We start from the raw sequence: 16375 nt of genomic DNA on the forward strand, positions 1-16375 counted from the left end.
GATGTTTCTCTCTCATCGATGTTTCTAACTCTCTATCTCTCTCCCTTCCTCTCTGTAAAAAATCAATAAAATATATTTTTTTAAAAAAAAAAAAAAAAGATGGTGAGAATAAGGGGCTTGAATTCAAGTAGGATGGGCAGCACCTGAACCACCAGCAAACATAAGAAGGCCAAGGGCTCGGCCTGGACAAGTGCCACTGAGCAGGAAAGGAGCACTTTGCACGGCTAGAGCCCAGCAGGATTTAAAACCAAAAGGTACCGCAGGACCAGATGGCTTCACGGATGGGCTGTGGCTCCGGGAGTGGATGCCACTGGCAGTGGAGGAGAGCTTCGCCAGAACACCAGCAGCAGGACAGAGAATGGACTTGGGAGGGCAGAACTAGGTGAGGGAAAGCATTACCAGGCATTTGAAACAATTCACAGGGCATCATTCTAGAAAAAACTGTGATTATGTCACAAACTCCCCACCTTCTCTAAGTGTTCTAAATGCCATTTGTCCTTTCATGAGGTGAAGAACCACCTCAAGACTAACCCCAACACCCCCATCACTCAGGTTCTTGGGATTCCCTGGCTCAGCAACCTTTCAGTGCACAGAATGATAGATACTCCATCCAACTCAGCCAACTTGCCAGAATGATGAAAAATTTTCATAAGAGATCTCTCTCAGAACCACACCCCAGAGACAAAACAAAAGAAGACTGAGGAAAATTTTCAGTCTTATTAAAGAAAAGATAAAGAGAAAATATTAGGAATAAAGTTTTTACAGCCCCCCCCCCAAAAAAGAAAAAGAATGAGGCAACTTACAATATCCCCAAACACTGTCAAATGAAAATGTCAAAAAACTGTGTAAAAAGTATTAATTCCATTTATGTAAAAGACTGTGTATGAATGTTTTCCCAATTGTCCTGGGCTTTCACTGTGGGTCGGCATACCGGTCTGCATCCTCCACACCAACAGGGTAGAGGGGAATTTGAAGACTGTCTCTCCTCCCACAGGTGGCCAACAAACCACTAAGGGCTAAGCAAAAGGCCGCCTGGGCCACAAGCAAGCCTCATTCCTTTCAGGTACTTCTAATCCTCTTCAGTCTTCTAAGACCACAAAGCTTTGTAGCTACTCTAACTGACCCAGGAACTCTAGAGGTAGCCAGTGGCACTCAATAGGACTGTAACAGGAGGCCTGAAGTCAGTCTAGGTGTGCAGGTCCTGGAAGCTCACATCTCCAGTCTGGCCCTCTGGGATGCCTGCCCTCTGTGGTGGTTCCTAACCCTTGTTCAACACCCTGGGAAGCCCAGAGCTATTTCCTTCACAGAAATGAACTCCAAAGGAAAGTCCCCCGGGGAACAAGACTTTTGAGACAAAGGGGAGTGCAGGGTGGACGTGGAGGCCATGTTGGTCCAGCATACCCCACAGGGCTCTGCTCTTGCTCTGTCCTGTCTAACATGGAGCAGTCAACAGCTGAGACCAGACAAACAAGAAGCTGATCAAACTGATGGTTGGCTGCCAGGGATCCAGAAGTCAGCCTACAGAGAGGGACCGGAAGGGATCAGAGACACTGACTAAGGGTAACAACTAGCCCAGGTTCACTGAACCAATCCAGGTTCACTGAAGCGACAGCCATACCAGGCAAGAGGAGAGGATGAAGGCCAAGAGGTGAGTGTCTGCAGTCCCTGCATCATCACCTCTCAAGAAAGGCTTATACTGTGCAATGGCCTATGGAAGGGCAGGTCACTTCCTCTTGCAGGGGGCGGTCCAGTTTAAAGCCTCAGTGCCAGGCAAGTCCATCAGAGAGGCCTCCAGGCCCTGAGGCTCCAAACTACAGGAGCCCTCAGTCCCTCTAAACACCAGTTTGGGAGGCTGGTGAACTTCAGGTGAGGATCCATATTTGTGAGAAGCCCTCACCTGCCCTCACCTCTTAGTTGAGCCAATATCTGCAGAAGCGAGCTTCCCCCAGTGTGAGGCCAAGGCCAGCTGGCTCTGCAACAACCCCCCCACAAGTCTTCCATAGGCAGGCAGCCACAAGGTCCCTGTCCTCACCCCCACCCCCCACCTAGGGACAGCTGCAAAGCCTGCTGGCTAAGGGAGCTGTTGCTCTTTATGTCAAAATATAAATAGCCATTTGTGCATTTATTCAATAACTGATTTCTGAGTGCCCACTCTGTGCCAGACCAGACTCAGGAGGCACAGCATGAACGTGACAAAGAGCAAAACATGTCCATGTGAACAATCCTAGCCCTGTCCAAAGTACTGCGGCTGTTTGGTGGGCTTTCAAAAACTATACCCCCACCCCCTGACCATCAAAAATGGCTCCTCATTCAGCTGTATGTATCAGACACTGCTGAAAGCCACTGTGCTCTGCTGCCTGGTGGGGGGAGGGAGGGAGGACATGAACCAGGCCCTCTCCTGATAATATTCCCTTGTGTGTGTGTGTGTGTGAGGAGTCCTGCTTACAGTTTAAGGTGATGTCCCTACACTCCCTGATGTCCATTCATGGATAACATATACTGTTGGCCTTTATGAAGCATTTGCTTTATATCAGACATTTCTTAGAACTTTACACTTAACTCATTTAATTCTCACAACATCTTTATGAAGTTCTGCTGTTATGTCCATGGCACAGATAAGGAAACTGAGGCACAGAGAAGTCACAAAGTGGGTAGCAGAGCAAGATCTGACACCAAGCAGTGCGGCTGTAGGGTCCAAGTTCCTTTTTGTTGTTGTTGTTGTTGAATCGTTGATCAACTGCCTCCTGCACACCTTACACTGGGGATAGAGCCTGCATCCCAGGCATGTGCCCTTACCAGGAATTGAACCATGACCTTCTGGTTCATAGGTGGATGCTCAACCACTGAGCCACGCCAGCCAGGCTCTGGTGTTACTTTAAATGAGCTGTCTGTAGAGGAGCAGCTGCAGTTAGATCAAAGGGAGTCCAGTGCGGCTGTAGGGTCCAAGTTCCTTTTTGTTGTTGTTGTTGTTGAATCGTTGATCAACTGCCTCCTGCACACCTTACACTGGGGATAGAGCCTGCATCCCAGGCATGTGCCCTTACCAGGAATTGAACCATGACCTTCTGGTTCATAGGTGGATGCTCAACCACTGAGCCACGCCAGCCAGGCTCTGGTGTTACTTTAAATGAGCTGTCTGTAGAGGAGCAGCTGCAGTTAGATCAAAGGGAGTCCAGTGTTGTGGTTTGAGAACTTGGACCTTATGCCCTTGCCACTGTTGCTCAAGGGTTAGAGCAATGGTCTACACACCAAAGGGTTGTGTGTTTGATTCCTAGTCAAGAGCATGTACCTGGGTTGCAGGTTTGCTCCCCGTCCCCAGTCAGGGCATGTACGTGATACAACCAGTCAATGTCTCTCTCTCACATTGATGCTTCTCTTTCTCCCCCTCCCTCCCTTCCTCTCTAAAATCAATAAACAGCCCTATCTGGCTTGGCTCAGTGGATAGAACGATGGCCTTTGGACTGAAGGATCCCAGGTTCAATTGAGGTCAAGGGCACATGCCGGGTTACGGGCTCAATCTCCAGTAGGGGGAGTGCAGAAGGCAGCTAGCTGGTCAATGATTCTCTCTCATCATTGATGTTTCTATCTCTCTCCTTTCCTCTCTGAAATCAATAAAAATATATTTAAAAAACAAATAAGTAAAATAAAATCAATAAACATATCTTTGGGTAAGGATTAAAAATAATAATAAAGTAATGCCAGACCTGGGCTTTCCTGTAGGGCGAGGCTATAGGGTTAAGCCTCGGACTGACCTGTTGGCAAAGCCACAAACAAGTCCCAGCTTAGAGGGCACAGTCCTCTTAGCATAATTAGGCTTGACCTTATGATGCTCCCTAGATCCTTCCTAGGTAGCTAATGGGCTGTGGGAGGTGCAGCAAGTGCTGCCAAAACAAAACAAGTGAAACTCACAAGAACACTGTAACTATGGTGACCACTACCTTGTTTACCTTTGGCTATAAAATAAAGGCTCAGCTTGCCTCTGGATCTCTCCGTGGCCTCAGCCAGGCACAAGAAGATCCACCTAGACCAGTGATGGCGAACCTTCTGAGCTCGGCGTGTCACCATTTTGAAAAACCCTAACTTAACTCTGGTGCCATGTCACATATAGAAATTTTTTGATATTTGCAACCATAGTAAAACAAAGATTTATATTTTTGATATTTACTTTATATATTTAAATGCCATTTAACAAAGAAAAATCAACCAAAAAAATGAGTTTGCGTGTCACCTCTGACACACGTGTCATAGGTTTACCATCACTGACCTCGACCCAGCTTATTCTCTTTGTCATTTCTTCATCCTTCACGGCCCTCACTCAGACTTTCGAACCCTTGGCTGAGCTGGCTCGGCACACTTTCCTTCCTCCCAGGTGATGGCCCATAAGCCCAGGTCCCCAGCCAGCTGCACTCTGCCCACTGCCCACATACCATTCACTCTCCCCTGGACCTGCCCTGGCCAGCCTGTGGCCCATATTGGAGTGGCAGGACTGTCTTTACTAAACATCCCAAGTCAGTTGGTAAATCACACAGAAATAAATTTGTTACATAAAAACCACACTGTGATCCCACCCTTTCCTCTGGCAAAATGTTGGCCCAAAATTGGGCTCTTGGGACTACTGACCTGCTCAGCATACAGGAAGGAGAAAGGACTATTGCCAACTCTTCAGCAACCCAAACACAAAAGCACATGTGACAAGGGAACAATATAGCAGCACACCAAGGAAAAGACATTTAATCAGTCTGTTGCTATCTACTAGGTTCTAAATGTTGTCACTGACACATTCCACTTAGGGCCAAGAATCTACTACGCATTTCCCTATGCCAAGGAGAGGAAGAGGAACAGAGGTAAGATATCATGGGTACAGGGAGGGCCCACGACTAGGCCACCTCCCATGATGTATGCGTTAAGTGCTGCAGAACTGCCAGAGGAGGGCAGGGGGAAGACAGTGCCAAGGAGCTAGGTCTGGGAAGCAGGACCAGAGGGTTGCAGGCAAGAGCAATCTGGACAGGAAGAGGAACAGGAAAAAAAACCAGCCTAACAAGAGCGAGAATGTACATACCCATTGGCCAAAGTGTGCAACAAAAGCACATTATTCATTCCTAAGACTAGAACCACTAACTGAAATATTAACCTTGCTAGCTGCCACCTGGGCAAACCGGAGCTTTAACCACAGCACATCCTGTGCCCGCAACACCATCTGTGGTGACACAGTGCCTGGCACACAGCAGGTGGCAGTGAGGGCTTGTTACAGGGTGAATGCAAGCAATGGGATGGGAAGCATCACCTTTCATCTTTCAGGGAAGCTAAGTACCAGGCGCCTCCTCCTGCTCTCTGAAGTGATCAAAGTGTTCAGGGGAAAGGGCCATGTCATACGCAACTTACTGTCAAATGGTTCAGAAAAAAAATTGTTAAAAATAATTATGTCCATGCATACATTTCTATGCATGAGTATAAACACACAGGGGAGATACGGCAAATAAAATAAAATGCTAACAATAGGTACATCTAGTACAGGATATGCAAGTGTTCTTGCACTAACTGTATTCTTGCAACTTTTCTGTAAGTTTGAAATTATTTTTTTAGGAATATATTTCTTTATGTATTTTTATTGATTTCAGAGAGGAAGGGAGAGGGTAAGAGAGAGACAGAAACATCAATGATGAGAGAGAATCACCGATCAGCTGCCCCCCACATGCCAACCACCAACTGAGAACTCCTAGTTTATATAAACATTTCCTACCAAATGTTTACTTTAAAAGCAACAACAAAACAATTCATTAGCTAGTGAGGTTGGAAAAGTATCATCTAAAAAGAATGAAATTATAAAATCCAAAGCCCAGTCTGCTAGTAGGGCAAGTTCTATAGAGTTACAAGGTGGTAGGCTGTGGAGGAAAGAACTCCAAACTCAGAAGGCACCTGGCCAGCCTAAGTGCAGGCTCAACTTCCCTGCTACTTCTATAAGCTTCAGCCAGTTCTGCTTATAAAACATCCACACACTTCCTATTCGTTAACCCATATGCTGCTCCAGTGCTGTGGCCACTTCTCGGCTCACTGAGGCTTTATCAGTTCAGCATACCCAGCAGGTCCCTCATGGCCATGGGGAAAGAACCCTGACCTAGGAGCCAGCTCCTAGTGGTCTGAATCCCAGCTACTCTGCTCTCCAGCTATGTGACTTTATACAAGTCACTTGCCTCTCCCAGCCAGCTTTCTTCATCCCAAGAAACACAGCTCCAGTCCTGCTACATCACCTATAGGCCGGGGAACTCAGCCAAGACCATGCTCACTCAGGAAAGGTTAAATGTTTTCTCAGCTAAGTATGGTGGAGTCACCCTGGACGGAGCTATGGTTAAACCCATGGCATGATTTTCTTTCATAATTAATGCTTAGGAAAAAACAGTATTAGAAATCAGCAACTGATGTTGCATTCCCTGTACAGATAAAGGGTCAGGGAGATGATACTGCAGTCTGTGGCCGTAAATGCCCCTGTATGTTTGTCACCCCTCAGCAGAGATCCACAACCTTTCTAACATCTCGGGGAGACAATGCACATCTTCATTGGTCATTATGGTTAACCACAGAAGGAATTTGGGGGGAGGGCTGGTTCTATCCCTCAAACCAGGGTATTCAGATGGAAAAGGCTTCAGAATCCTGGTGAGCCACTGGGTCCATCAGAAGAAAAGCGGCCTAGGGCTCCACAGCAGGGGTTAAAGATAGGACATACATAAGCCCCCGGGAAAGGTGCACAATGGAACCAGGCCAGACTTCTAGGACTGAATCTCATCTCAGCCACTTAGCTTGATGAGCTCTCTGTATTCCAATTTCCCTATCTGTAAATGGAGCTAATAACAGTGTCTACCTCACAGGGACCACCTGAGAGTTAACTTAACACGTGTTCTTACTACAAAAGCTCCTGGCATGTAACACATCCTCGATCAAACCACATCAGACATGCATTTAAAATAAACTTTGGCGAAAGGTCAAGTTCAGCACTCTTGTGTTGCCCATTGCCCCACTCTGTGAAAGGCCTCATGCCCTGGCCTGCATCAGAGAGGAGCCAAAAATGGCTTGGTCCCCGTCCTCAAGGGTTCCCCCTGGTAAAAATCAGAAGACACCCTCCTGCCTACTTGCCTGCCTCCCTCCCATCTGGGAAACAGGTTCTGACAGGTGCCCTCCTCACACCCCAGTATGGATCTAAGTCAGGATTCCAATAGAAGGAATGCAGGCTACGACCAAAGAAGCACCCCCTCGAAAATGCCAGCCAGCAAACCTCTGCTGGGAAGGAGACACAGCACACACAGCACACAAGAACATCTGACCCAGAGTGAGACTTGCCCTTGCTGCCCAAACAATGTCAGGGAGCCAGTTGGAGTCCCCCAATTGTAAGGCAAGTCAAGATACCACTGGGGGCCGCTGCAAAGTTCTATATAGAGTGTCATGGAGTGAAAAAGGTCACTTTGCTCCCTCTGCCACAGGTGCCTTCCTGCCCCAACTCAGACCTAAGTGTGATGTCTTCTGTGAACCCCGCCCCTGCTTCACAAGTACAAATGGTTGGCCATCTCTCACACCTGCCTAGGCCAACACACTTAGTGGACCGATTTACACCTTGACTCTCTTTCCACAACTAAAGCACTCCCAGAGGAAGGGGTTTATTCTCTCCATTTGAGCATCCCTACGAGATGGGCAGGTATCAAGCACTCAGAGGCTTATTGAATTACTGCTGGCCAGTTGGCAGGATATGTGAACAGACAGAAAAGGATTTGGGGACATTGGTCACCTCTATCATCCAGGTAGGAGATGCTGGACCTGGAACCAGAGGTACCCCAAGAAGATAGCATGCATGGTACACATGGCTTCACTCAGTCCAGTGACCTAATGTGCAAAACTGGGACCCACAAGCCAGAACAGGATGATGTCTCATCTTTCTACAGGTGTAGACTTGTGTTTTTGTTGTTGTTTTAATATATATTTTTATTGGTTTCAGAGAGGAAGGGAGAGTAGGAAAGAAACATCAATGATAAGAATCACTGATTGGCTGCCTCCTGCACGCCCCCTACTAGGGATCGAGCCCACAACCAGGGAATGTGCCCTTGACCGGAATCAAACCCGGAACCTTTCAGTCCACAGGCCGATGCTCTATCCACTGAGCCAAACCAGCTAGGGCTAGACTTGCTTTCTAAAGCACCTCATCACAACAACCCACAATCCATTGGCTCTGTTCCCCAAGAGCCCATACAGTACCCTCCTAGATAGGTGACCCTTTTCCTGGCTTCCTTTCCTACCAAGGCTATCCCAGAACCAGTCATCCTGCTACCCACAGAACAGCAAAAGCAGTGAGCAACCAGCTCTACTCAGGGAGCCCAGAGAAGTATCACTGGAGAGACTCCAGGCTGAGCATGGGCCTAGGGTCTTGGCCACTAGATAGTCAAGAGGTTCAGTGTGTCTAGGGTGGGAGCCTGGCTAGGGCACGGTGGAGGATCAGCCGCATACCACTGTGCTTCCCAGCCTGCCTTTACCCACTGAGGCCTGACAGTGCTCACAGAAGACAGCCCTGAGCACTTCCACCTTCACCGACCTCCGCTTCCTACTCCTGGCTACCTGGCCCCAGTTGGCGTGTGTCTCTCTCACACTGATGTTTCTATTTTTCTCTCTCTCAAATCAATGGAAAAAATATCCTAGGATGAGGATTAACAAAAAAAAAAGTTAAGAATCATACTTTTCGCCCCAGCTGGGTGGCTCAGTTGGTTGGAACATCCTCCCATACACCAAAAGGTTGCAGGTTTGATTCCTGGTCACAGCACATACCTAGATTGCAGGTTCAATCCCCAGTAGGGGCGAGGATCCCCAGTAGGGGCGAGGATGGGAGGCAACCGATCAAAGTTTCTCTCTCTCTCTCTCAAGTCAATAAAAACTTATCCTCGGGTGAGGGTTAAAAATTTTTTTAAAACACACACAATTTTATAGTTAAAAGGAAATCATACTTTTCAACTGCATTGTTATAAAAAATGAATGCCTATAATGTGTACATTACATTCTCTTTTATCTAAAAGTTCGATTTTCCTGCTGATTTGAGAAGAAATCAAACATTTTCACGGACTCCTAAAAGCACTGTGGGCCCCCAGCATTGCCTCTCCTCTTCCTATTAGATAAACCAGCCCTGCGTTTGGGGATTTTAATTTCTTGCTGTTCAGATGGGTACACCAGAAACAGAGATTAAAAAATTTTCTGGGACCTTCTAGCTGCCATGAATGGTTCTGAACCCGCACCACAGACTTTTTATAGAAACACAAGCTCCAAGGGGCGTTCTAAAGGCATTTAATCATCACACACAAGGAGCAGTCCTGAGTACCTGGCACTGTCCGGGCTCCCTGGACTGCGACACACCTGCGGGGCGCGGGCGCGTCCGTCTCGGCCCCAGGACAGGCCCGCGCGATGCTGGGCGGCCTCCTAGCACCTCCTCGGGTCCAGTCTCTGGGCTAAGTCCTTCTCATTGTCACCGAGTGACCATGAGCGACACGGCTACTGCTCTCCAGCCGCGGGTTTCCAGGACTGAGACGCTGGCATCAACCCACTGCTGGGAGGAAGCAATGGGAACCAGGTGCCCCCACGAGCTGCCCTCTCGACCTAACCCCAGCCTAGCTCCAGCCGCTGGACCAGAAACGAGGACGCAGCTCCTCGGCGAAAGAACTCCATCTCTCGCTTCCATCGACCTCAAAGCAGGTAGTGGCTCCACGGACGTGGACCCAAAGGCCACCGCCCCGAGAACAAAGTTTCTTGATGTACGAGGCGCTGGAGCCCACCAGGTAAACTCACGGCATGGTCCCGGGGGTGCACGGTCCCGGGAAGGAGGACGCGGCGGACCGCGGGTAGGCCTTGGCAGGCGTCCTCCGGGGACACGGCCCCACCAAGCGGAGGGAGGTCCGGGGCGACCCCGGCCCTGTTCGCCCCGCCCCCGGCCGCCGCCCCGCCCCCCCCGCCCCGCGCACCTGGTCGCAGCGGCTCGGTGACGGTGAGCACGAGCAGGAAGAGCAGCAGGAAGGCACCGCTGTCTGCCTTGGGCACCATTTATCCTCCGTTCATCGTCCCCGGGGCGGCCGCGTGACCCCGCGGGGGAGGCCGAACCGGGCCTGGCTGAGGGTCGGGGGGGCCGGGCGGGGGCCGGGCGTGAAGAGGTGGCGGGAGGGGGATCCGGCTGGGCCGCCGCTGCCCTGGGCCGTGGGTTCTCGCGCACTCTCGGCTGCAGCCTGAGGTTCCGACCGCGGGCTCGCGCGCACTCTCCGCCGCAACTAGGGTTCCGACTTCGGCTCCGCGCAAGATGGCGGCCGTCCTGTTCGGCTCTGCGACGCCCTGCCTCCCGCCCCCCGACGCCGGCGTCGGCCAATTAGCGCCGAGGAGGGGGCGGGGCCTGCGCGCTCCCAATGCTTGCGGACCCTTGGCCGAGCTGGGGCGGGGCCTGGGCAGTAGTGCCCGAAAGGGGCGAGGCGTAAGGTCGGGATGGTGAGGGGCAGGCCCGGCGGGAGGGCGGGGCTTAAGGGGTGAAGTGCCATTGGCTGAACAGAGAGGTGGGGCTCGGGGGTGTAACCTGAGCTGAAGGGCTTAGGATCGGGGAGCGACGGGCGATGGGACCAAGTGGACGGGACACCGAAAGGGCGGGGCCCAGTGAAGCCGGAGAAAATGGGTGTGGCCCCGGGGTGGGGGGCAGGGTGGGAGGGAGCCAAGGGGGACGGACACAAAGGGTCTCACACCTTGCACATCTGCAGCCCGAGGTCCGGTCCATGGCCCAAGAGTGGGCCGGAAAGTGGCCTTTCCAGAAGGGCTGCGCCCTGGCTGAGTGCCTCCGTTTGTTAGAGCATCCTGCCGGGCATCAAAATGGTTAGGGTTCGATTCCAGGTCAGGGCACGTAGGTTCCAGGTTCCATCCCTGGTCAAGGCCCAGGGATAAATGTTTATTTTTCTCTCTCTCTCTCTCTCTCTCTCTCTCTCTCTCTCTTCTTTTCTAAAATCAATAAACATGTCCTCGGGTGAAGATAAAAAAGTAAAAATAATTTTTAAAAAAAAGGACTGCAAAAAAGGGATGAAGAAAACTGTCAGGACCCAACTTTGAGGAGGTGGAAAGGAGGATCAATGCTGTCAGGCACAGGTTGGTGTGGCTTCACTGGCGCACACAACTGAAAAGGAAGAAGTAGCCTAAAGGAGTATCATGCATACCCCCCCACCCCCCGCAGGTGTGGCTCTGGGATTGAGCTTCGAGCTATGAACCAGGAGGTCATGGTTTGATCCCTGGTCAGGGCACATGCCCGGTTGCAGGCTGAATCCCCCGTAGGAGACTGCAGGAGGCAAGCAATCAATGATTCTCTATCATTGATGTTTCTATCTGCCTTCCTCTCTGGAATCAATCCTATCCTATATAATAAAAGGCTAATTAATATGCAAGTTGTCCCCTCCACCAGGAGTTCGACTAACCAGAGGTGGGCCTGGCCCACCAACTGCCCGTGGCCCCTCCCCCATGCACGATCCGGCCTCTAGTAAAAATTTATTTAAAAATAAAAATAAGGAGTCATTTTAGAGAGACCCTGTAGTAAAGTTGGCCTCTGGAGGAAGGGCCCTGCCTACACAATGGGGGAGTAGGAGAAGGAACGCTGGGCACATCAGACCAGATCTGCATAGAATAAAGCCACTGGGGACAATGCTGACAGTACTGACTTCATAGCTGTTATCTGGAACAAGGAGACTATGGGAGGGGACCCAGCAGATAAGGTGTTCTCAGTAGGAGAGAGGAGCAAGCTGTCCAAAGGACAACAGCCAAACACACAGGACCTGGCACAGGGTGTCAGGGCTGGAAAAGAGGGTGAAGGGCCTGTGTGACTCAGTGAAGCATTGGCTGTTGCAACAAAAGGCCCCTGGTTTGATTCCCAGTCAGGGCACATGTCTGATTTTGGGTTTGATCCCTGGTCGGGGTGCGTGCCAGAGGTGATCAATCAATGTTTCTCTCTCACATCAATGTTTTTCTCCCTCTCCCTAACTCTCTCTCTCAAAAAAAAAAAAAATCAACAAAAACATTTTTAAAAAATAAAAAGAGGCCCTAGCCGGTTTGGCTCAGTGGATAGGGCGTCGGCTTCTGGACTGAAGGACCCATCCTGACCTGGCCCACCTCCGCTCCACTGACTCACTCCAGGAGCAGTCCTCTCAAGCTAACTCAAGCCATGGTTCTCCTGAGTGTCCCTTAATCTTGGGACACTCAGGATCATCTGAGAGAGAGACACCCACTTCCTCAGGGTGGATATAGCTAAGGTTCAACCCAAGACTAGGCCAGACCTGCCTGCTCCTGCTCCTCAGGGTGTGGCCCCAAGCAGGTGCTAGTCACAGCAGAGGCATTCCACTGCTGGCAGAAATTAGTCCCTGTCCAATGCTGACCTCTCCACTTGCACCATCCTCAGGGAGCATTCCAGGAGCAGCTGATGGCACTCAAAGCAGGATCAAGGTCCAGCTTCTGTCCCAGCCCCAGATCTGCCCTAGGAGCCCAGCCACACTATGGTCTGGGCAGACCCCCAAGAAGGAACACACAGCCAAGAGCAGAAATCCCTGCCAGTTGTCCCCACCGAAGCCACTACCAGAGAAGCAGGCTGGCAAAATTTTGTAAGAGGAAAGTTAAGTCCAGGGAGGTGAAGAGTCCAGCTAAACCATTCAGGAGAGGGCAGAGCCCTGGCTTCCTAAAATCAGAGACCCTGGGCCTGGAGTCTTGGCCCCACCTGATTCACCTCCATTCTTCACCCTGCTGCATGGCCCGCAGGCCACCTGTGTAGACAAAGGCAAGGACTTCCAAGACTGAAGGGGAAAAGATCAGGGACGTTTCTCCCCAGCTCCTTGCTTGTGGGTCACTGTGGCCTCTACCAAAGGTCACCGCCTCTCTCAAGGTCACCCTCTCTATGCTATCCTTCCAGGCTCCAATGATCATCCCTCCCTTTCTCCAGGAGTGTGTGACTACTGTGGGGGTTTCCTACACTCTGCTCCCACCTTTGTAAGTTATGCCCTTATTACACCCTCAGACTTCCCCAACTGGATTATGTCCTGTTTTCTGCTGGGACCTGGACTGATACAACCACCTGCCCTGAATTTCCAGGATTGCAGCCATCAGCCCCACCACTGGGCAAGCAGTCCTAGCTCCAGGCATGGGTAGACCAAGGTGTCCCCACAGCCCCCTGCTACCTCCAGTCCCAGCCAAGTGTGAGGTCACTCTCTGTAGGCATTTGGTCTGCAGCCTACTGGCCAGCCTTCCACGATTCTGAGTCCAAGGGGCTCAAGTCAGGACCTCATTACCCCAGATACTCCTCCTTTATGACTTCACCCACTGAAGTCATCTGGGAGACAATGCTGAACGTTCCACCCCAGAGTCTGGGCCTCTAGGAGGCAGGGACAGCAGGCCAGGCCAGCCCAGAGGACTATCCGTCCACAGTGTAAATGAGGACACTGCTGGCCCATGTCTTGCAGGGATGTAGAGGGCAGCCTCAGAGGCACTGGGTGCTCCTGGCACCATGGATGATGCTGCCATCCTCAAGCGACGAGGCTATATCATGGGGATAAATTTGGGAGAGGGCTCATACGCAAAAGTCAAATCCGCTTACTCTGAGCGCCTAAAGTTCAATGTGGCGGTCAAGATCATCGACCGCAAGAAAGCCCCCGCAGACTTCTTGGAGAAATTCCTTCCCCGGGAAATTGAGATTCTAACCATGCTAAACCACCGCTCCATCGTCAAGACCTATGAGATCTTTGAGACATCGGACGGCAAGGTCTATATTGTCATGGAGCTTGGGGTTCAGGGTGACCTCCTTGAATTCATCAAAACCCGGGGAGCCCTGCACGAAGATGATGCTCGCAAGAAGTTCCACCAGCTCTCCTCCGCCATCAAGTACTGCCATGACTTGGACATCGTCCACCGAGACCTCAAGTGCGAGAACCTTCTCCTTGACAAGGACTTCAACATCAAGTTGTCTGACTTTGGTTTCTCCAAGCGCTGCCTGAGGGATGATAGTGGCCGACTGGCACTGAGCAAGACCTTCTGTGGGTCGGCAGCATATGCGGCCCCCGAAGTCCTGCAGGGCATCCCCTACCAGCCCAAGGTCTATGACATCTGGAGCCTGGGCGTGATCCTCTACATCATGGTCTGTGGCTCCATGCCCTACGACGACTCCAATATCAAGAAGATGCTGCGCATCCAGAAGGAGCACCGCGTTAACTTCCCGCGCTCCAAGAGCCTGACCAGTGAGTGCAAGGACCTCATCTACCGCATCCTGCAGCCGGACGTCAACCGGCGGCTGCACATCGATGAGATCCTTAGTCACTGCTGGGTGCAGCCCAAGGTCCGGGGCCTGTTCTCTGCAGCCATCATCGACAAGGAGGGGGAGACCTCAGGGGTCCGTGAGCCCTCAGGGGTCCATGAACCCTCAGGGGTCCATGAACCCTCAGGGGTCCATGAACCCCCATGGGCCCCTGAGTCTGGCTCTGACAAGAAGTCTGTCACCAAGCTGGAGCCCCAGGAGGCACAGCCTGAGGTGAACCCAGAGTCACAAGCCAAGGAGGAGATTCTGCAAGAGGTGTCGAGGCTGTTGGATACCAGAAGCCCAGCCCCTACAGGGGGGCAGCCGAGCAGGGACACCGTGGAAGGGGGCTCCCCGAAGCCTCCAGACACACACACTTAGTGAGCCTCTCACATGGCCCAGGGGCGGGCAGGGAATGAGGCAGAGCTCATAGCTTCGAGCCTGAGCTCCAAAAAAAAAGCCAAGGGACAAGCCATTGAAGGAAGACAGTCCCGGATGAGCCGTTATTTTCGTTTCTTTTCCCTCCCTTTGAACTTGGTAACCCACATGGTAAAAAAGCAATAAATAACTATATTAGTGCAGATTGTAAGGTGAATGTCTTTCCCCAGCTGACTGCGGTCGTCTAAGGAGAGGATCCATCCCACCACACCTCAAGTTTGGAAAATATATCCCAGTGTGCCCAGCCATGACCATGACCTCAGGCCTTCAACCAGAGCAGAGAGCTGAGTGAGGAAGATGCTGCTTCAAGAGGGAGGCTATGAGTGTGGTGCTGGGAGAGGGGGGACATGGAGAGGACAGGACCAAGGAGGGCTGCCTGTACAAGGCTACTGGTGAGGAGGGGCCTGCGGAGGGCAGATGCACCAGCTTCTCAGACTCTCTTCATCTCCCCACCTTAAAGGGCAACATAGTTTTTCTGCTTGGTCCACCAGGGGTTCTCCGTGTCCAGCAGGCTCCCAGTTCTCAATGGCGCCGAGTCACCCCACCCTGTGGCCATTCCCTCAGCTCAGGTAAAGCAGGAGGCTCTGCTGGACAGCCCAGCCACACTCCAGCCCACATGTCCCACAGCTGTGTGGCCTGGATCTCACCCTGTTCCCCTCTAGTCCCAGTCTGTCTCCAGGGGTGATGCTCCCTGCCAGAGTAGATAAGCTGATACTGGTAAGAGACAAGACAGGTGTCCTCACAAGGCATGCCTGACCTCTGTGGCATCTACGTCCCACAGCAGGAGCAGGCTTACACGTAACATCACCAACCACCGTGCTTTGCGGGGCTCTGCTTGGCCTTTCTATGCAGTCCTCACCTCTGTTGTCATGGCCCTTTCTCTTCCCGCTCTGCACTCACCGACTTCTTGTGGACCTGCAGGGTTAACACACCAAGAGGGCAAGAGCCTCAGACTCACCCCACCACCACCCCCCCCCCGAAACCTCCGTTTTAGGAAAACCTGAACCCCAGCCCGCTGGGAGAAGTGAGACCCCGTGAGTGTCCCAGACCTGCCCACTGCAGCCCTCCCCATAGTCAGTCCACTGCTCTGCCTGGTTCTGCCCTCCCCACAGCCCCCTTTCCCACGATGTTCTCATATGCCCTGCCATTGCCTCCCACAGCACCCAGTCTGGCTCCCTCTGCTGAGGGAAGGATCTCAGTGTCTAGCCTTGGAGGTCCTCCCAGGTCTGACCTCTTCCTGGCCGCTCAGCCTCTTCCCTCACCCCCACCCCCCACATACATTTTATAATCATCCCTGCAGACCTTGTCTCTCGCTCCAGGCTCAGCTGAGGAGCCATGGCCTCCACAAGGCCTCCTGGGGGCCCCTACAGCACTCAGCAGCCAGCCACTGAGCTCCACCAGGCAGGCCAGTGAGTGCCCAGGGTCCAGGCACAGAACAGGCCTTGAGTAACACTGGAGCAGTCCCCCAGTTTTTTAGTGAGGACTGCAGGCTCCAGGAGCCCAGCCATGCAGCTTGGCTGATGGTGGAGTGCAATTACAGTGTACACTTGAGTGGAACTGACATAGGGACATCCCGAGGAAGGCTCCTGAGCCGCCTCCTCTCGGTCCCCTCTGCAGCCTGCTGCA

The 16375-nt window shown here is 51.9% G+C and overlaps 2 protein-coding genes across 9 annotated transcripts in view; one reads left to right on the plus strand and one right to left on the minus strand.

The window, feature by feature from the left end:
* Positions 1-10341, minus strand: part of DGCR2 (DiGeorge syndrome critical region gene 2) — a 42669-nt gene extending 32328 nt beyond the window's left edge. For 3 of the 7 annotated variants that reach the window (XM_006099536.3, XM_006099535.3, XM_006099533.3), the window contains exon 1: positions 9984-10339. In XM_006099536.3, the coding sequence (XP_006099598.1) occupies positions 9984-10062 (79 nt within the window). In that variant the 5' untranslated portion in view covers positions 10063-10339. Of the gene's footprint in view, positions 1-2560; positions 2737-9983 lie in introns of those variants that run through there. The other 4 variants (XM_006099534.3, XM_006099532.3, XM_023763184.1 and 1 more) reach the window with 3 other exon arrangements.
* Positions 9362-14895, plus strand: LOC102425172 (testis-specific serine/threonine-protein kinase 1-like). 2 transcript variants are annotated; one of them, XM_023763185.1, is made up of 3 exons: positions 9362-9800; positions 11024-11136; positions 12434-14895. In XM_023763185.1, exon 3 carries the CDS (start codon positions 13529-13531, stop codon positions 14690-14692), a length of 1164 nt encoding a protein of 387 aa, XP_023618953.1. In that variant the 5' UTR covers positions 9362-9800; positions 11024-11136; positions 12434-13528; the 3' UTR covers positions 14693-14895. The 2 variants fall into 2 exon arrangements, with proteins under 2 accessions (XP_023618953.1, XP_006099599.1); XM_006099537.3 differs by lacking the exon at positions 11024-11136.
* Positions 14896-16375: the final 1480 nt, after the last annotated feature.

Source organism: Myotis lucifugus, unplaced genomic scaffold, assembly GCF_000147115.1.
Source record: "Myotis lucifugus unplaced genomic scaffold, Myoluc2.0 scaffold_276, whole genome shotgun sequence".
Lineage (NCBI taxonomy): Eukaryota > Metazoa > Chordata > Mammalia > Chiroptera > Vespertilionidae > Myotis > Myotis lucifugus.